The sequence below is a fragment of the Sorex araneus genome, chromosome 2 (genome assembly GCF_027595985.1).
Source record: "Sorex araneus isolate mSorAra2 chromosome 2, mSorAra2.pri, whole genome shotgun sequence".
NCBI lineage: Eukaryota > Metazoa > Chordata > Mammalia > Eulipotyphla > Soricidae > Sorex > Sorex araneus.
The window spans coordinates 80917039-80938795 of NC_073303.1; the positions used below are offsets into that span (position 1 = coordinate 80917039).

Genomic DNA, 21757 nt, shown 5'->3' on the forward strand with positions numbered 1-21757 from the left:
TAGAATGGATGCTTCTTGCATTGGGTTTGCATTGAATAGACCAATTCTTTAACTCATGAATCTTTCACTGGTCCTTTTTTTCAAGACTACAAACAATTGAAATAGGAATTAGAAATAGTGCTACGAATGAAAAGAAGAAAATTAAATTAATTTTCATTTTTGAGATGAAAGATATGAGGATCTGTGAAGTTCTGTGAGAATTTAAAATCTGGATGGTTCAGGTTTATTGCCCCTTCACCATGGAAGTAGCTTTTGTTATCATCTTTTTTTTTGAAACGGAGCTACAATCCAAGAGACTTATTGGTTTGGCTTCTGCAGTCTCATTAGAAACACTATAGAGAGAGGCTTAAACGCTGCTTGTCCCTGCATTGCCATCTCCTTTTTTCTTCATTCTTATCCAGACAAAGGTGATGGAACACTTTGTCTGTAGCAAAGGGATATTTCACTTACCAAGTTGTTTCAGAGACAACTGGTCAAGTAAGTTAGAAGATAGGGATGAGGAGGTGCCTGTTTTCACCATAGGACTGTGTATTACCTTGATAGATGTCCCTTCACTTATGCTCTCCCTTGCTCTCCCCTCCTTTCGGCTCTCTTCTGACCCCCTGTTTGGTCTTTCATAGTAAGGTCAGTATGTTTTCACACTTGGGAAATCTCATTCAAGAATTTTTGTCAATGGACAAGTCATAAGAAGCCCTTCCATTTTAGGGCTCCTTGACGTCACCAAGGAGGCGATAAATATCTGTTGATATAATTGGATGTGAGATTCAGTGTTGAGATAGCAAAACTCTGCCCCTCGCTCCCTGGCAGGGGCCCTATGATTTATGCAGGAGCAGAGGCAGCACGCAATCGAGCTGTCAAGAGAGCGTCAGCTTATTAAGCAAATGCTGCGTTATTTCTCAAGAGGGTCGACGCTATAAAATCCCACTCCGGGCTTTGGGGTGGAGAAACTCAGAGCCCACGTCCGTTAAGAGACTGAAGAGAGAGAAACAGAAGAGAGACAGAGACAGAGAAAGAGAGGAAGGAAAAGAGTGGCAACAGAAAGAAGAGAGGTAATCCCCTGGGGAAAAGAATTCCCGGAGACCTTGCTCTGCAGAGAGGCAGCAGCTACCTTGCTCTGCAGAGAGGCAGCAGCTACCTGCACGGGCGCCAGAGAAGGTAAGGAGCGCCTAGACGGAAACGCGCGTCCAATTTTGCACAGCTAGAGCTGCCAAGCCGTGGCCCGTGTGTTTGCGTGCGTGTGGTGTGTGTGTATGTGTGTACGTGTGTGTATGTTTGTATGTGTGCGCGCGAGAGCGCGCCCAAAGGACCGTACCTCAACATTCCCTTAGTAGCTGGGATGTGGCAAAAGCAAACTTAGACGGCTGTTAGTTGTTGAGTGACGGCTTTCACTCACTTCTCCTTGGCTGAGTACAGGAGCCCTTATCGGTGCCGAGCCCAGAAATAAGGTCACCAGGGCAGGAGTGGAAGTACGGGAGGGGGCAATAGTAGTCCCCGATTTGGTAGGAAAACGCTGAAACATTTTGAAAGGGCCGGGGAAGCATTAGAACGGCTGAGCTCCTAAATTTGCAGATCTCTAGAATGCGGGGCTCGGATCTGAGGATGGTTAGAGGGCCGGGGAACTCACGGACGATCTTTTAGGAGTCCCTGCAGCCGAGCCCTCCAGACGCCCCTTTTCCAGCTTCCCCTCTCAAGCCAACTTAGAAGTCCTTCCTAAGGAGCTTCAGCACCGCGGACAGTTCTCGCCTGCGCCCCCACTCCCGGCAGGCCGACCCCCCGCCTGCACCTCCATTGCAACTATAAACTCTGACCAACTTTTCTCTCTCCCCTTTTCTCTTCCTACCCCCTTCCCACCTTTGTGCCGCAGCTAACGCCCCCACCATGCGCCTGCCGCTGCTCGTGTCCGCCGGCGTCCTGCTGGTGGCTCTGCTGTCCTGCCCGCCGTGCAGGGCCATCCTCAGCCGGGGGCCGGTCCCGGGAGCCCGGCAGGCCCCGCAGCAGCACCCCCAGCCCCTGGAGTTCTTGCAGTCGCCGCCGCAGCCCCAGCAGCCCCAGCAGCCGCAGGCTCGACCCGTCCTGCTGCGCATGGGGGAGGAATACTTCCTCCGCCTGGGGAACCTCAACAAGAGCCCAGCCGCTCCCCTCGCGCCCGCCGCTTCGCCTCTCGCCAGCGGCCGCAGCAGCAGCAGCAGCCGCCCCTCGCCGGACGAGGCAGCTGCCAACTTTTTCCGCGCGCTGCTGCCGCAGCTGCTGCTGCCCCGGCGCCCGCTCGACAGCCCGGCTCGTCCCGCCCAGAGCCGAGCCGAGCCCGCGCGCCTCGGCCGCCAGGAGGCACCGGAGAGGGAGAGGCGGTCGGAGGAGCCGCCCATCTCGCTGGATCTCACCTTCCACCTCCTGCGCGAGGTCTTGGAAATGGCCCGGGCAGAGCAGTTGGCGCAGCAAGCTCACAGCAACAGGAAACTGATGGAGATCATTGGAAAATGAAGCGGGTCGTTGGACCGAAAAGAGTCTGCAGTTAGCACGCACACACACAATTAAAAAAAAAAAAAGATTACAGTATTCTGTACCATAGCGTTGCTCTGATACCATTTGTTTATTTTTCTATAGCTTGAAACGTAGAGAATGTACAGCAAAAGAGCCTATATTCCTTAATTAGCATGCACCCAGTGTATTCACGTGCAGCATATCAACAACATGTTGTTTGTATATGTCCTACGTTTTTGTTCCCATTTCCAGATATTTTTGTGTTGTAAAGCGAATATTGAGGCAGGAGGAAAGGTTTCAAAGAAACAAACAAAAGTCACCATTGGTTTTGTTTTGGTCTAAACCAAAGAAAAGGTTATTCTCTTGGAGGGTGTGAGACAAAATCTGTAAGCTATTTGAATCCGTATTTTATTGTAACTGTTTCAGTAATAAAAAATCTTTCCAATCCTTGGTCAACTTGGTTGTTAAGAGAATGTTGAATATTTATATTTTTAATAAAAGCTGCAAAGGTAACCATGACTTTATTTTTCCTCTTCAATGCTACGAGAAATACCCTCAGTTCCAGGCTTCTTTCAAACTGACTTCAGCAGATACAACCTGCATTTAATATTCTACTAAAAATACAAACTTATGTCAGTGGCTAAAATAGATCCTGCGGTCGCCCTGAGCTCATCTCTTGGGCCCCAATTACTCCTTGGGGCTGGGCACAGTAATTTAGGAAGCTGCTTTCAGTTTTAAAACTTTAATTCTATAATTGAAATCAATTCCTAATAGAAATAACATCTAAGTCTAACTATAACTGGTGAGATGATGGTGAAGATGAATGAAGAAAGAGGAGAGGGATAGAAGAGAAGTGTTATACAGGTCATGCCACTAAATCTTAGGGTCAAAATTCTGCATTTTTTCTATAATAAAGACTCACTTTATCATAAAGGCTACTACTGTGGTGCTGCAAAATACATGTTTTCTTTTATCTTTTTCAGTGCCTACTGCTAAAAGAAGACATTATAGCAGATACACTTAGGGCAACAAAGTTTGATTGCTATAAAATGACACATGGGAAAATTTAAGGACAAAAGAGAATATTTTAACTCTAATAACATGTAGCCTCTTCACTTCTATTTATGCCTACGCAAATCACTTTAATTCTTAAAAATATAAAGTATCACTATTCACTGCTTTCACTGAAGGCACTCCTCATGAGTTTTACAAAACATTCACCTATGGTAGTTACTTAATACCTTAAAAACATTCAATAAAATGCTTAATACTTCTCTTGGGATACTTTAAAGACATTTAATGAATGAACAAAGAAGCAATATGAAATGCTGAATAAACAAACAAACTAGATTATTAGAAACAGCCTTTATTTAAGAGTACATACAGAGTAAAAGTCATACTTATTTTCTGAAAGTGGCATTATGGTGGGACAAATAAAGCATGATTTAAATATATATATTTAATGCATCTTAAAGATATATATTTAAATTCTGCTATGTGATATATATTTAAATACATGCAGTTGTTCTACAGATCATGAGACTGGTAACTCAGTGGCTATTATGAGAAGAACTACCCTTTTCAATTAAAGTGCCTGCTATATGCATTGCTAAAACTAAGATTAGAAAAAAATGTCACAACTATGGCCTACATCTTAAGTCTTTTGGATTGCTGAAGTATCACCAGACTTGAACATTTTTGAATATATATCCAACAACATCTATTACGGAAAAGAGAAAAACCTTCACAAAATATTTCATACCTTTGGTCAATGTTTTATCTTTTGTCCATTTATTGGTAAATCAGTTACTTCTGGATAGACACTAAATTTCACTGACCACTTATATTGTTTAGGAAGAATAAGAATAAGAGCTACTTTGACATACTAACCAGCCAGTACCTATGAGACACACTAATATAGTGCCCACTTTTTCAACACTTGCCACTTACTACTACTGACTCACATACACACACACACACATCATACCCACACACCCATCATAATGTTTCCCACACAATAAAAGATTTGCATAAGATTGAATTTCTCTTTTTCAATGCTTTAGGCGACTTTTCCCCCCTCAAACTCATTTTCCCTTCATGTATTATACAAGTCGCTAGGAACTGAAGGTCTATTTTTCACTTATTTGCAGAAATCCTGTTCAGAGGTCCCTCCCATCATCTGCATCAGGTTATTTTCACTTAGGTTGCTTGATGCCTGCATTACTTTAGTAAGACAAACAGAGCAGAAATGAGCATCACTCATTCAGGGAATTCAACCAGGAGAAGGAGAAGACATGCCGAGCCAGCTCAGAATCAGCTCCATTTCCACTCCCTGATGCTGCGGCCTGTCCCTGGAGGGGAGGGTCTTCAAATCCAATCTGCAACAGAAGAAAATCTGAATCAGAGAAAACACAGACTTTTGCTTTGGGGATAGATTGAGGCACTTTGTACTGAGGAGAAATAATAATAACTATTATTATTATGCTAATATAAGACATCATTATTATTATTAGGGACAGAAAGCAAACTCAGGTTATCTTGGTTATGATCAAGAGCCATTAAATAATTCATGCTCATGATCCAGAAAGGGTCATAATAATGCATGCAGTGCAGGGAAGTTTTGGGGAAAGAGTTTAGGCTATTCTAATTTTTTAAATCCATCACTGTCATGCTCGAGTGGGCCCAGAAACATCTCCATTTGTCCTAGCCCTGAGATTTTAGCAGCATCTCTTTGCTCATCCTTCCCAACGGTGCCATATTGGAGGCTCTTTCAGGGTCAGGGGAATGAGACCCATCATTGTTACTGTTTTTGGCATATGAATATGCCACGGGGAACTTGCCAGGCTTTGCCATACTCGCTAGATACTCTTAGTAGCTTGCTGGAGTCTCTGAGAAGGGCAGAGGAATCGAACCAGGGTCGGCCGCGTGCAAGGCAAATGCCCTACTCTCTGTGCTATGGCTCCTTTTAAGTCCATGTGTATATTATTTACTGAGACAAAAATTACATTGAAATGAATGAATTTTAGATTTAGGAAAGTCTAGAATGAAGAAAATCATAATTTAAATGATATTTTTACCTCACACGATATTTTAGGACATAACATATTTTTTCCAATGTAAAGTAAATTTTTCTACCAGGATATAAAAGCAGGTATTGATGATTATTTATTTTGCAAAACTGCAGGCTAAATTTTGACAAATTCTAAATGAACAAGACTTTTTCTCTAGGTGATGAAATTTAATAAAGAGAGATTTCATTTCTAAAGAGATTTCTCTTTAATAAATATCTCTTTATAAAAGGACTGGAGTGATAGCACAATGGGTAGGGTGTTTGCCTTGCCCACGGCCAACCCGGGTTTGATTCCTCCATCCCTCTCAGAGAGCCCAGCAAGCTACCGAGAGTATCTTATCCTCACGGGAGAGCCTGGCAAGCTACCCATGGCATATTCGATATGCCAAAAACAGTAACAAGTCTCATAATGGAGACGTTACTGGTGCCCGCTCGAGCAAATTGATGAGCAGTGGGACAACAGTGATACAGTGAAAAGGTACTTATCTGATAAATACAAGGTGGATGGCTTAGAAGTAGTATAATCACATAAGTGAAAATTAGATTGCTTTGAATTAAAAGCAAAAAATTAAAATGCGGGACAGTCATAAGGAAGTCAGACTGAAATGGAAGTCAATAATAAATGAAAACTCAATATATTTATAGGTACAATGATAAACATAATTTTACCAAGAAATCTATCAAAAGCAATGATCATATTCTTATGATTTTACAGGTAAAATTATCCAACAGATTAGCATACCATTGATTTCAAAGCAATAAGATAGGCACATGCATTAAATTTAGCAGCTCCGGGTGATTTTATGAAGCTACTATATGAATGGACAACACCTGTATAGGCAAACTAAAATTTAAGCAAGTATATTGTTTTGTTGCCAATCAAAATAGTTTTTAATGGAAAAAAATAAGTGCCTATTTACACTTTGTCAGATTTTACCCCAAATGTGTGTTTCAGATCATGTTTTTAAGTTCAGTAAAATTATACTAAATTCTTATTTAGTATAATTTTATAATTTGAGATTATCTTTCTCACTGCCATATTACTTCTTGGTAGAAACTTAACATAAAATTATATTAACCACAGTAGAATTTAAGAATGTGCCTTTCTTTGAAGGAATATTTGAGCCATCAAGTGAAATTGGATTTTATTAATTTTTTTAAAAGCTGGTTTCAGAATATTCTGGTAATGGGTTAGATACTCTAGCATCCTTGAAGTTGAGGTGGAAAAAACATCTTCCATCAGATTTCAGTGCCGATCTATGCACATCAAACCTTTCTTTCCCACCATGGTCATCTTACCCTCATGAATCTTAACAAAATCAAAAATGAGAAAATGACTAGTGCCAGAGAATGGGACAGCAGAAATTATCTCGAATACCTTTTTGTGTTATTTTGTTTTAGGGCCACACCAACTGGTACGTAGGGTTTACTCCTGTGTGCTCAGGGATCAAACTTGATGGTGCTTATGGGATTATGTGTGGTGACTGATTGAACTAGAGTCAGCTGCAAGCAAGGTCAAGCATCTAAACCCCTGTACTAAATTCCTGGCTTATAACCTGAGTATCTTTATGTGATTACACTTAAAGATTATGCCTTAAAACAAGAGCTTGGTCTCGTTTATATGAATCTGAGGACTTACCAAGCATATCGAACATTCTGTATTTGGAGCCCAAATTAAGCACTTATTCATTGTAGGACATGAACAAATCATAAACTCTCTGCCATAGTTTTATCTTTTGTAAAATAGATATTCAACTATATCTCACATAGGTTTTTTAAGGACTGGATGAAGTTATACAACTAAAACATTTTGCACAAATCTCATTTATAAGTACTTTATAAAATCCTTCCTTCCTTTCTTCTTTCCTTCCTTCCTTCCTTCCTTCCTTCCTTCCTTCCTTCCTTCCTTCCTTCCTTCCTTCCTTCCTTCCTTCTTTCCTTTCTTCCCCCTCCCTCCCTTCCTTTCTTCCTCCTTCCCTTTCTTCCTCCCACCCTCCTTCCCTCACTTCCTCCCTTCTTCCCTCCCTTCTTTCCTTCCTCCCTTCCTTCCTCCCTTCCTCCCTTCCTCTTTCCTCCTTCCCTCCCTTCCTTCCTCCTTCCCTTCCTCCCTCCCTTCCTCCCTCCCTTCCTCCTTCCTTCTTTCCTCTCTTTAATCTTTCCTTCCTTCCATTTTACATAGAGATTTTTCTGCCACGGTCTTCATGGGGACTATTTGTGACTATTTATGACTATTATGACTATTTATGTTCATTTAACAGGAATGAACATCAGTAAGAAAAGGAAATTGTATTTGCAATTCTCATTTTTCCAGATTGAACATCATTTGTACAATCTAATCATGGTAATCAATGACTATTCAATACACCTCTAAGTATTTTGACTTTAAATTTGGCCCTGTTACAAAAAAATAATGAGTTAAAAATTTAGAAACCACTTTTCCTTAGTCGTGGGGTGCAGAATCCTTATGGTGCTCAGGGGGTCATAATCATCAACTGAATTGGAGTTAGCCACATTCGAGGTAAGTGACTTAACTCCTGTACTATCTCTCTGAAGGATTATAGGAATCTTTTTTTTAAAACCCATTAAATCATAGGCAGCCATTTTTCATAGGCAGTCATGTTTCATATAGTTCTCCCTAATGTAATATTTTAATATATGTGTGTGTTTGTGTGTGTGTGTTTTCAATATATTTCTGGCTGTACTCAATTATAGGAACATAGGAAGTGCTATTCTTGGGAATGCATATGTCCTATGAAGCTGGACAAAGGCTAAAGAATGATAAGCACTGACCTCCTCTTACTGTTTTTGAGTTTGTCTTGCATTTTAGCTTAGTTCAAAGTACATAGAAAGATAAAGAAGGAAATTGTAGTATCATATTACTTCTAAATGTTGAACATTTTCCTCAGGTGATTAACAAATTTACAACCTTTACTTAACACTGTGCTCTACCAAGATGGACCTTCAAATAATTTTAAAAATTTGATTTTGTCCTAAAACCAGAAACTGAAATAGAGAGGCATAATTTTCCCTTTATCTCAATTGTGAGACCCCATTTAGTTAAAATAGAATAGAGATAAAAAAAGAATAATAATAAAAGAAACAAAAGGACAAAAGATAGAAAGATAAGCTACGTTTTTGCTTGGAGAAAATACTATTTTACAGATGAATTTAAATAGGATTTTGGGATATCAGAAGCCCGACCCACTTAGGAATGCAAAATCTTTTATTTCCTTTGTTTTTTTGCTGGCTACTATTAAATACCTTTGGAGGGAAAATGTAATCTCAGATTGTGATTCTGACATATCACATTCCATAGGAGATCAGTATGTTGAAGTGTTTCACCCATAACTATGTGCTGGGCAGATACTGTCCTAACATGTGACCTCATCTAGCATTATTTCTTTTTGATGGGAATTAGGGGGTATGAGTTCTGCCAGAGCCTTGGCTTGTGAGTTCTGTCACTGTGCACTGGAAGTCCACTCCAAGTTGCACACAGTATTTGCTTGGTATGAACGTTGTGTTTTGTTTGTTTGTTTAAAGAAAACAAACAAAATTCAAAATCCGTTGCAAATAATTTTTCTAAAGTTATTGTTGGGCTGGGACTCTGGGTTAATAGCACAACACACATGCTATCCATATGTGAGATTCTAGGTTCAAGAAGGAGGAGGAGTTGATACAGGAGGGAAGGAGGAGGAGGAAGAAGAAAAACAAAAGAAGAAGAAAGATAACACGTTGTGTATTTTTGGTGAGCATGTGAAATGTTGCACTCAAAAGAGTAAATGCAAGAATTCACAGAGGCATAAGCACCCGTGTCTATCAGCAAATAACCAAATATGGATCAACAAAATCATGGAATACACATATAATAAAAGAAAACTTCAGGGGAAAATGCCTTAATTAAAGGAGGAAATTCTGACACTTGCTACAACATTGATGACCCCCAGGGACATTATGCTAAGTGAAATAAACTGGTCACAGACAAATATTGCATAGTTCCACTAATATGGAGTATCTAGAGCATAAAAATTCATAGAAGAAAAGTAGAATGATGGTTATCAGGGATATTTAATAGGGGGAAAGAGCAGTTTTGTTTATAGGTAAAGAAATTCAGTATTACAAGATGACATTTTGGAAAAAATGCAAATCTATTTAAGACAATTGAACTACACCCTTATAGTTAGGATGGAAATGTTTATGTTATGTATTTTTTTAAATAGCAGCTTAGGTGCTGGAGAGATAGTACAGCACCTGGCAGTCCCAGGTCTGACCCCAGATACCACATACGGTCCCATGAACCTGCAGAAGTGATCCTTGAGTGCAAAATCAGGAGGAAACTTTTATCACAGCTAGCTATGGCCCCAAAACAACAACAAAAATAGCAGCTTAAAAATTAGTTCAGTGACTTTACACTAAAACATGTTTTTTTCTTAGTAAAGAGGAACTTGAACATTTCAGAACCTGCGTTGCTGTTCTGCTTTTCTCCTCTGCTATAGGGCTGGTCTCTGAGCCCTTGACCACTCACTGTACTTACAGTCACTCTGCTCAGAGTAAACCTAAGAAGCAGCAAAGTAGAGACTGTATTTATGCTTCTATTAATATTTTTCTTTCACCAGGCCTGCCTTTTTCATTAACACATTCTGTTCTCTGAGTCACCTAATGTTGCTATTAGCAGAAGGCTAGTTTTTAGCAGGATGGTATCAAAGGAAAAAGAGTAAGATGAACAGTGGAGACTTGGGTTTGATTTTATGCTGAAAGTAATGGACTTTAATTTATTTATCTTTTTGCTTTTTAGGCCACATTCAGGAGTTATTTCTGGCTCTACACTCAGGAATTACTCCTGGCAGTGCTTGGGGGACCATATGAGATACCAGAATCAAATCCTGGTTGACCACATGCAAGGCAAATTCCCTACCTGTTGAACTATTACTCTGGCCCAATAGTGATGAACTATTTAAAAAAAACTTCTCATAGAAAAATTGTTTAATCAAAGCATGAAAGTTTCCAGTGTTCAGGTGATTTCAGGCATGTCCCTAGGCACTTCACATAGGGGGCATAACTTGGTGCCAGTTGGTGAACATGCTCCTGTTGTATCACACCAGTAACCCTTTTACCGAGATGCTTCTTGCCATGCATGATTCACTGATTGAACAAAATTAAACAGATGCTTTCCCAGTATTTACTCTGGTACACTACTGGAAAGAGTCGTTCATTCACGTAGGGAAATTATTATTTTCAAGCTCTTCCAAACTAAAATACTGAGCTCTGCCAGGTAATTTTGATCAGTAGCCAGAGCATTCAGTTCCATCTAAGTTTCCCAGGGCATCAACGAGTGCCAGCCACAACCCTTCCCTAAGTGGTCATTCTCTACACCACCCAGGAAAATGATTCATTAAAATTTACCTGTTCCGTGTTTTATGCTCTCAGGCTTATCTAAGTAATATTAAATGATCTTATGCATTGCATTGTGATTAAGACATTAACGGTTGGTAGTGGCTCAATGCCCAACCCTGATAGATAGCATTGACTATCATTTAATATTCTTAGCCTATACCGAAGGATAACTGTGGTAGATGTGGTAGTCACTGGACCAGACACCTAAGGGAATATTAGAAGCAGTGAGGGAATTTGTGTCTAGGTCCCCATGCTTGGGTCTCCATCTTCTCTCTGGCTATGAATGTCTATCACAGATTCTTCCTAACCAGAGGCTCTGATTACTCTCTCATATTCTTGTCCTTCCAGCCAATCCAGAGAACTCTTGCCCAACTGTAGGATGACATTACTTTGTCCTTTCCCTCCTTGCCACAAGTAGCTTGTCCCGGTTTTCCCCGGAGTTTAGGCTTACCTCAGTCACACCCATCAAGTTGTTCCCGAATCTCTCCCATCCCTTTGTTTAGCTATAATCACTTCTCCATGCTCTCTTCCCCAAAAGAGTTAATCCGAGGCTTTCCCTTAATCTGACTCTGCTAATTTACAAGGTCAGACCTTCCTAGGATACTGAATTTATATTATATAAGTTAATATTGCCTTTCTCCTCTTCTTGTGCCTTTTGAATAATTTACTTTAAAGCTATGTCTGTTTTGTATAGACACAAGAAGACAATATTATGTTTTTATAACTTGGGAATTAATTGGCCTCGAATATTATTCCCTCCCGGGCTTCTGCTTTCTCCACTTAAGCCTCAGTTGCCCTCAGTTCCTAGCACCCCAAAGCAGGGTCCCCGACGTGGGACGAGAAGGACCCAGGGCAAGCGGTGAGTTGTGTGCTACCCTGGCATCGAGATGGGCCTGGCCAAAGTGCCTAATGCTTAACTATAAGTTAAGAGCTTGATCATGGACAAATGCTGTCATGATCCAATAGTAATTATGAGACTAGGACCCTGCCAGGGATAGGAAAGACTGATCTGGCCTGAGCACTGTAGTCTGAGATTGAGATGGCCCCAGGAGAGCAATTCTATAATCTTTAATGCATCTCTTATTGTGTCCATACAAAATAATTAATATTATGGATTCCTATATGTTTGCTGGCTGAGGAGAAGAGAAACACATTCATGGGACTCCGCCCTTGGGTGGATCCTCCTGCTGAAAGAGAATTAAGTCCTAGGAGAAGCATCCCCCTATGGGAAAGGAACCTTACCCTATTGATGGTGACCACACCTATGTGTACGCCCCAACCCCCTCATGCTGTGGAGATTTAACTAGGTTGTAAGAGTGGGTTGGAGGGCCAGATCCACGCGGGCCAGATCCACAGATCCTGAGAGAGACCGAGATCCGGGAGAGAAGCAGGGAGAGAGAATGAAATAATGCAACCAGTTTGGCCTTCTTCCTTCCGTCGCCTGCCCTTGACCAACAGCACACACAGCGGTTCCAGGGCACCGAACGCAGGCGGTGAGACAGCCGCCCGGAGAGCCCACGAGTGCTCGCGCCCCTCAGCAAGCCTTAGTTTTTTACACCCAACTATAATAAAATCCATTTGCCTTGGAGGAATGTGAATGGGAGGGGTAAGGCTAGACTTGAGGCTGCTGAGTGGGCAACCATCTGGTATCTGTCTTACACCTGCTAGGCTGGGTCAGAGAATCAAAGCCAAATGCAGGAAACAGGTGTGCTTAGCTATGTGAGATCATACTTGGAAAGGTTTGTTCAGAAAGACTAAGTCCAAGCTTTGGCTTTCCCTGCTACTTAGCTTTCCTAAACACAAGAACTTTGGAAAACTCAAGCACTGTGGATTCTAGACAGGAAGAGGATATAGCCAAGATACTGGGTCAGTCCTCAATGCCTGCAAAATAACCATGGCATCATTTATGCCTCACAGCAAGGGCCTTGCCTTGGAAACTGTTTGGCAGGTCAGCCTTGAGGACATTTCCTTCACATAAATGAGGACATCTCTGTTTAGTGGCAGAGCAACCCAGGTATGTTAGAAATGAAGCAGAGCTGTGAAAATATAACACCCTCTCCATGAAAGCTAGAGGAAGAAAAGAAGTACCTGCTGCTCACAAAAATTCTGGAAGTAAGACACTCATTAAAAAACCTTTTTTTTTCTTGCTTTGTAGGATTTATAGCTATACATACTTAGTGAAAGAAAGCCATACAAGAAAGTGTATGGCTTTCTTGCAAGTGAATAGATTTGATTTGGGGCTTTCACTGCTGTTTCTTGCTAAAGGAAGATGAGAAACAAAAAAAAATTTCCTCAAACCTGTATAAAAACATGCCAAAATTGGGCTGAAGTGAAGGGCATTTGTCATGGACACGTACAATCCAGGTTGGACCCCTGGACACCCCATATGGTTTCCTGAGTATCACCAGGTGTGTGGTCAAAAAAATAAACAAAAAATAGAAATTAAGCTTGTGAACTTTTTCTTAACCTAGAAGATATATGGAATAATCTTGTTTTTGTTTTATTCTGAAACGTGGTTTCTAGAAATTGATGGGAGAGAGTGAAGAACAGGGATGAGAAACTGATGAGAAAAAGTTGATGTCACTTACAACCTAGCAAAACTGCAAGAACAGCTTTCTCAGATACACTTATTAAGACTCTATGTTCAGTGAGAGTATGTGTTCTAATTCTTTCTGCAAGGAGAACTGAATTACAAAGGACTAATGAGTTCAGTAATTTCTTATAGACAGAAAGAAGTTCTATTGTCAATAAATAGGCCAAATGAAATCTTTTATGAAAGCCTTGGGATGTAGATAGCATTATTCGACTTTATAGAAAACTCAGATTGAGTAAAGTTGAGAAACTTGTTCTAAATAACCTAAAGATAAAGAACTGAGGGTTGCTAATAATAACAGAAGTCCGAAGAAGGTAGCTCATGATGTTGAACTAATGAGACTCAGGGAAGGAGCTGACTTCACTATTTGAAATTGAAAGGAAAGCTGGTCATCAGCATGAGGCAAAACAAAAGAATTAGAGTGCTCTCAGCACACTTACGATTCCGTCTCTATCTCAGCTGCCTTCTCCCCCAAATCATGAGGCAGGCTTTCAACAGTAATCTTCCTGGCCCTTGCCTCTACTCTCCTTGGGTTTTAGTCTCATGTTATGTTATTTTATATTCTACAAATGTATGTATGCAAGGCTGGCGCGATAGCACAGCGGTAGGGCATTCGCCTTTCATGAGGCTGACCTGTGTTCGATTCCTCCGCCCCTCTAGGAGAGCCGGGCAAGCTACCGAGAGTATCACGCCTGCACGGCAGAGCCTGGCAAGCTACCTGTGGTGTATTCGATATGCCAAAAACCCGTAACAATAAGTCTCACAATGAGAGACATTACTGGTGCCTGCTCAAACAAATCGATGAGCAATGGGATGATAGTGATAGTGACAGTGACAAATGTATGCAGTAATTCTGTCTGTTCCTCTCTTTCTGACTCATTTCACCTAACATGATACTCTCCATATCCATCCACTTACAAGCAGATTTCATGACTTCATCTTTCCTAGCAGCTATGTAGTATTCTATTGTGTAGATGTACCAAAGTTTCTTTACTGAAAGTAGATGAAGGATCAAACACAATGGCCTCACAGTGTCTATACTGCAAATCGTAATGTCCCAAAGTAGAGAGAGAGTAAGAGGGAAATTGTCTGCCATAGAGGCAGAGGGAGGGGTGGGAAGTGGCAGGGAGGGGGCGTTGGAGCGATACTGGGGATATTGGTGGTAGAAAATGTACACTGGTGGGGAGATGGATGTTTGATCACTATATGACTGAAACCCAAACACAAAAATTTTGTAACTGAATCCCATGGTGATTCAATAAAAAAATAAATAAATAATTCAAAAATAAAAATTGCAGTGATTTAAGAAAATATTAAGAAATATAAAAAACAATGTTCACATAAATTTATTTTTAATTGATTTTAATATTGCAACTTTGTTATCTAATCAGTTTTAATTCTAGAATTGTATCAAGGGTTGCTGCTTTTTTCTACATTAAAAAAAAAGAATATCTTAGAAAAAAAAGAATTAGATTGCTCTCATTCTCTATGGAAGGCATATCCTTTGAGTAACGGAGGCAGAAATCCAACACCCCTGTGTGTGGTGAGGCTGTGCCAGTGTACTAAGAGTAATGAGTGAAAGCAGGAAAGTTCTTGGCCGCATCAACCCAGGTAAAGTGTGGACTCACATTTCCTCAATGCTGGCATGGCCTTCATTACAACACCCATGCACACTCTGGTGAAAAACAAGGAATTACTGGGTCCCAATTGCTCTGTGATGTTGCGCAAGTCACTCCCTTTGAATGACCTACCTACTACAGAGGAATAGGGGAACTCCTTGTATCCCCGTATTCTTAATTCCTATTATATAGTGTTGCTGTGTAATTTAAATGAAAGCCCTCATAAACAATAAAGCAATATAAACAAGCCATGTTTTATGTGGCATTATGCTTTTGGGGCTATACCTGGCAGTGCTCAGGGTTTACTTTTGGCTCTTCAGTCAGGGATCACTGTTGGAGGTGTTCAGGGGGTTAAAAGGGGTGCTTCGGATTAAAAAAGTTAAAAAAGTTGGCCGTGTGCAAGGTAAGCATCTTACCCACTGTCTCTGACCCGTGTATTGGTTTTTTAAACCATATTCACATGATGACAGATTAATTCTTTGTCATTATAAAAATTGTGGGGGAAAGGGTGTTTCATGAAATCACTGAAATACGTTAACAGGAAAAATACACAGGATGTACAATACTAACAAGGGTCTTATGTTACATCAGAATAATAAGCAATTAAAAGGTACAGGAAACAAAACTCAGCTAACTATGTCATACAGAACCCACAGAGAGCTTTCCCCTGCATTACTGTTTTCATGGAATTGTAGAGCTGCGGGCACAGGTTGCCAGGGGAAATGAATTCATTACACTATTCACACACAATTTACATTACACATTTCTCTTTATAATAGAAACAACCACTTTAGTTTCCTGTTACAGTGACATTTAACAAGGATGCTCTTTGATCTTAAGAAATACAATCTAGTTTTAGTGCAGATCTTTTTTGTACTGTTTTTCAAAGCTTTCAAACTGATATTTATTAGGCTGTATATCATATCCCCAGCAGGAAAATGAAAGCATAGGAAAAGAAGACCACCCTTGTAGAATACAACAAGAAGGTATTAATCATATTAATGAGATGGACTCATTGCAAATTCTTAATTGTTTAAGAAAAGCTATACTCTTTTAAAATTTTTAAATATAAAATATCTGAGTTTTATTATCATATAATTTTCAGGATTATCTAGCCCAAAACTATGCTGTATATGTAAGCCAGTCCTGGACTCTGATGAATTTTCTTTCTATTTTTACCAAACGAAATTCCAACACAGTCAGGGTTGGAATTTCAGTGATTTGTAAGCCTAAATCTCCTAATTCATAAAACATAAGCAAGAGCTCTCAGTAGGGATTTCTGCTTGAAAATAACTTGACACCGAGCCCCTCAATTAAATTTAGAGAACATAGTTAAATTTTCATTCATTTCCGTTTGTTTTGAAAAATTAAGTAGATCATTTCAAAGAACTCAGGACCTATGGTTAGACTCGTGGGAAATCATGTTTCTTAGTTGCCTGCCTTATTTTAAAAAATATAACGTAATAACTTGAGAAATTAATTTCTTGCAAAAAAATAGTTTTCCAGCTCTCCAGCCTCTAGTATCTCTCACCTCTTATGTTTGGTGGCAGATGGAATTTCTATTTGCTCTTGAAATTAAAGAACCTTTGGTCTCAAAGTTCATTTGCAAGAGAATGATTTTTTTTTTATGCAGGCCTCTCCTGGGGGTCCCTCTTTGTGATGCTTTGGTAAATGATGAGATCTTGGATCAGGGGACCACATTGGTGTGGGGGAGGGCCCCACCACTTTGAACTGTGTCCCTAGCCCCCTCAAAATAATTTTATCTCTTTGCTGTGACACCTTCTGAAGACTCAGAGCTCCATGTAGCAGTATTTTCTTGGAGTTTTGGCCTTATTCATTTCTTTAGAAAAATGGGAATTTTTAAGTAATCTGAATCATAATGTCTGAAACCCACGTAATGGTTTCTGAGAGCCTAGTCAATAAATCCCAGACTTTAACAAAAGAATAAAAAAAAAACTTATTGTCTTTTGTAAGCATTTAAGTCACAAATTAAGCCTTCTTTCCTTCCTTCCTTCCTTCCTTCCTTCCTTCCTTCCTTCCTTCCTTCCTTCCTTCCTTCCTTCCTTCCTTCCTTCCTTCTTTCCTTCCTTCCTACCTAGCCACCCTCCTACTTCCCTCCCTCCCTCCATTGGGAGCACCTTTATACACTTCATACCAGGTCAACATTTATAGAGTCTAAAATGATCCTGAGTCATTTTCTTAGGTGATACTTTCTTTACTGGCCTTGACCTCCAAATATCTCTTCTGCTACTGTAGGTTGATGAGTGCCAAGGTATGGTTGCTCCAAAAGCTATGTTTGAGCTCATGATATGCCAAATAGGAAATATCTGCATCTTCTTGTAAATGCCTGACTTAGGAACCCTATGCTTTATCAGCTAAGGCTTAGTTTAAGTCATGAACTCTTGCCTAGTGCCAACCATCTGGACTCTGAAGGATCATCAATGATTTCTTCCTACAGGTTTTCTCCCTGTACCCTGCTTTCTACTTTTCTAAACTACCCTGAAAGTAAAAATATGGAAAGAAGGACCCTCCCTATACCCACATTAGCAGGCAGACACAAAAAGAGAGACCTGAAAGAATTTTGTTGTCATTCAACATATTTTAGGTAGGCAATTCTGCTAATAACAAGCATCTTTCAAGTGACATACAGATGAACTGAAATATAGCCATACCATGGAATACAACCCAGGAATTGATGGAGTAGCTATTTATACAAATAACAAAAGAAATTAATTTATACTAAGTAAAGAAGCTAGTCACAAAAGACTACATAGTTTATTTTAAAGTATATGTCCTTCCAAAACTTGCAAAACTTTATAATAGCAGGAAAACATCAGCTGGGGTGCATGGACAAAATTAACTGCAAACACATCTGAGGGGTGTTTTTGATTGATAGAAATATTCTATGTCTTATTTGTAGTGGTGGATATATAATGATACTTGTCTACCAAAACCCACTGATATTTTGTCACTGCCTCTAACATGAACATTCTGAGTCTTTACTACTGGGAAAAGAGGTCTTTTAGAGGTCTGAGAAATTTTAGAAGAATTTCATAGTTGAGCCAATATCACATCTCAAAGGAGTATAAATAATCAGAAGTATGAGCGTTAACTTAAATGAGTATTCTGGAAGAGATTTTGAAAACAGTTTGAAATATTGAGATAACTTAAGGCAAGTAATACATTTTGAAAAATACAGTGAAATATATTTTACTGAGAATCGATTATTATTGTCATTGTCACTTAAAGAACGTGTCAGACCTAAGTCCCTCCCAAAGAAAATACCTTGAAATTGTTTATAAAATTCTTAGTATTAGCCTTTTTCACTGTCTAATATTGTATAAATTGATGAACATGAGTTAGATTCAGAGGTGGTGCTGCTGGTAACAAAGTCTTTTTTTCCCAATTGCTTTGATCTTTCCAGCACCCTGAACTCAGAATAATTTCTACCAAATTTGTTTGTCTCTTTCCTGGCTTATAAAATGGAATGCGAAAAATAAATAGTCTAATCTTGAAACAGTAGATAACTAAGACTTGAAGTTCTCTTTCAACTGCAACTTTATATGGATATATATAAATATGTACATTTTATTCTTTATAGAATCAAAAATTACAAAGATTTTATTGTCAAAGTTCTTATCTCCAAAGCAAATGTCTCTCACTGGATTTTACAGGGGAAAAGAGGGTCCTCTGATGTTGAGGCAGCTGCCATGATCCAGCTCAAATATTAGCCTCAGCAGCTGTCCAGTTAATCCACCAAACAGGGAGTTATTATTCTGGAAAATCTTCCGTAACTTCCCAATAAATGGTGTGGACAAATTCTTCCACACAAAGCTACTAAGACTCATTAGATAACAAGAGGAAGGAAAACAGGGCAGAGCTTTATTGTAGCTATTCTTACTTCTAGAAAAATATAATTGCAGCAAATATTTTTTTACAATGTCCATTTATGTACAGCAGTTGGTGGGACAAACCTGCTGATCTCCAATGTTGATATGCACACAAGTGATGGAGGAAGATAAGGACAGCAGATGGAGGTAGATTCAATTGAGTACACCTAAGTCATGAGGCTCTTACAAGTAGTTTTCCAAGTAAGGTTGGTATGTTTCTCAGGGTCCTTCTCCCCCACCTTATTATTATTCTTTCTTCTGAGGTTGACTAGGATATGATATAGGTTTTTTTAAGTACATTTTATTTATTTTATTTATTTGCTTTGCGGTCACATCCAGTGGTGCTTAGGGTTTATTCCTGGCTCTTCACTCAGGAATTACATCTGGCAGTGCTTTAGGGACCACATAGGGTGCCAGGGATTGAATTTGGGTTGATCGTTGAAAGGCAAGCACCCCAACTACTATACTATTTACAGTACAGTAAATAGTACTCAAATTTTTTTTAATTTGATCAAACGCTATTTTCACCAAATTCTGTATTAACTAAGCATATAACAGGCAGGGCCTAGAATACAAAAATTCTGGAAGGAATGGAGCACAATGTTCAAAATATCTCCTACAGAATGAGTGGGAAACAGGTCCTTCTATATTAAAGGTTTCAAATAGGCTGTACTACAGGAATGAAATTTGATGTGTGGCCTAGTTAAAAAATTATTGAGAGGGGCTGGAGCCATAGCACAGCGTGTAGGGTGTTTGCCTTGCATGCAGCCAATCCGGTTCGATTCCCAGCATTCCATATGGTCCCCTGAGCACCACCAGGAGTAATTCCAGAGTGCAGAGTCAGGAAAAACCCCTGTGTATCACCAGGTGTGACCCCCCCCAAAAAAAAGCCAAAAAAATTGTTGAGGAATTATTTTCTTTTTAAAAATGACACTGGGGAAGCAGTGGTGCTCCTATAACTTAACTTTTAAAAAGGGCCGTCATTTACCATTGATGAAGAGAACTGACATCTAAATTTTGCCATACTCAATTTCTCAAAATTTTAGTCTAAATAGTAAAAAGATAAGACATAAATAAAGTAGAAATTACATAGCTTCTGAAATCACAGGCAGTTTTCACTAAGGGAGTGTTTTGAGGAAAGCATCTGGAAGCAAACCATTTGCCTTTAAAAAGTTTATGGGGCTGAAGTGAATTTTAGTTCATTTTTGAGTTTAAAATGCTTCTGAGATTCTAGGCACAACATTTCTTGCTACGATATTATAAAATAAAGAATGATAAAACAGATTATGAGTCAAGGAAAATGTTTGTGTTACAGCCTACCTATTCAAGAAACATTAACAATGAAGTGTGACATTCAACAAGGTAACCTTGTACTGGATAAATATTAATCTAATGAGTTAGGCTCTTAGGCTAAGATGAAGAATTATGTCTGTAAAAAAGTCACAGAAAACAAACCTTTGTTATTTAATTAATGGCACTAAGTGGGGGTGTAGGAAGGAAATAGTGAATGAAGCACGGGAAAGAAGTGCAGACTAGTCAAAAGTGACAAAAACATAGTGACAAAAGATCTTTGTTACTTTGATGATGCTGAAGATGCACTAAATCTGTGTACCAAATATGTAAACATAAACTATTATAACTGTTACCTCAAATAATTGAATATATTCAGTTATATTAAACATATTGAAGCCAGAAATCTGATAATATAATAAGATTTCTAAATATCTGTCCATATTCTTTTTCAGAGATCAAAGAGTAGTACATAGTTTCCTTCTCTAGGTTAATGGCTCTTTCATAACCACTGAGAACTACACTCACAAGAGTCTGTGTAAGACTAAGTGTCAATTTAACTACCGAACCCCATGCTCACCTAGTCTACCTTAGCCCACTGAGAGATGCAGTTGAATGTCAGGGTACATGACACGGGGTCAGTAAATCACAAACAAGAATCATGATTTATCTTGAAGCCTCAAAAAAGCAAAGAAGTACTTACATAGCCCCAAACCTAAATTCTCTGATTATATACCAAATTCTTCAATTATTTAGCAAGGAATGTTCTCTCTCCCTCTTTTATTCTGCTGGCCAATACATCTTCCTCGGTTACCACAAATTATGATTGAAGATGGACTTAAGCACTTGAAAGACTGTAAACACACTCAGGAATTCTGGGGCAAACGATTCTTGGCTGAACATTGGCACGGGGTCAAGTGGGACAAGTCCTATCCACATTGTTACAGACATGATAAGGACTCATGTAATTCTCACCAACACTACTGAATAGGGAGCTAAGGAGACAGAGAGGAACTCTGTATTGAAGCTTCCAGAAGTCATTAACCCAGAGAAAAGTTCACGAACGTGATAGATAACAAGAGCTGGGACCTTTCTGCACCTGCACGCTGAATTGCTTCCAAGCTACAAGCCAAGCAACTGGGCCGCAGGTTCATAAGATCATTTACCCAAAAGTATATGGAGTTTGAATCTTTAAATACTACTAATTAGAGATAACATTCAAAAGGCAGTTGTAGAAGTAATGTAAGAGTACTTGAGTAAACCTCCTAAGAATCAAGAAAAACTTTTTAAAAAGAAATTATAAAAAGCTTACTTATGTGAAATGTCACTGAAACGTTCAGCATGTTGGCTTTCTAACTCTTTTTCAGTTCTTATTCTTTAAGATTTGTAGATGAGCATCCGACTCTCTTCATTCAGACTTAGC

The 21757-nt window shown here is 39.4% G+C and overlaps 2 protein-coding genes across 6 annotated transcripts in view; one reads left to right on the forward strand and one right to left on the reverse strand.

Annotated features, from left to right (window-relative positions):
* The first annotated feature begins 779 nt into the window (after positions 1-779).
* On the forward strand, positions 780-3000 carry CRH (corticotropin releasing hormone). Its single transcript, XM_004602420.2, has 2 exons — positions 780-1155; positions 1865-3000. The coding sequence occupies exon 2, from the start codon at positions 1879-1881 to the stop codon at positions 2479-2481; it is 603 nt and encodes a 200-aa protein (XP_004602477.1). The 5' UTR covers positions 780-1155; positions 1865-1878; the 3' UTR covers positions 2482-3000.
* A 1609-nt stretch (positions 3001-4609) lies between these two features.
* Positions 4610-21757, reverse strand: part of TRIM55 (tripartite motif containing 55) — a 42766-nt gene continuing 25618 nt past the window's right edge. For all 5 annotated transcript variants that reach the window (XM_055128211.1, XM_055128213.1, XM_055128210.1 and 2 more), the window contains one exon: positions 4610-4859. In XM_055128211.1, coding sequence (XP_054984186.1) covers positions 4737-4859 — 123 coding nt within the window. In that variant the 3' untranslated portion in view covers positions 4610-4736. The remainder of the gene's footprint in view (positions 4860-21757) is intronic.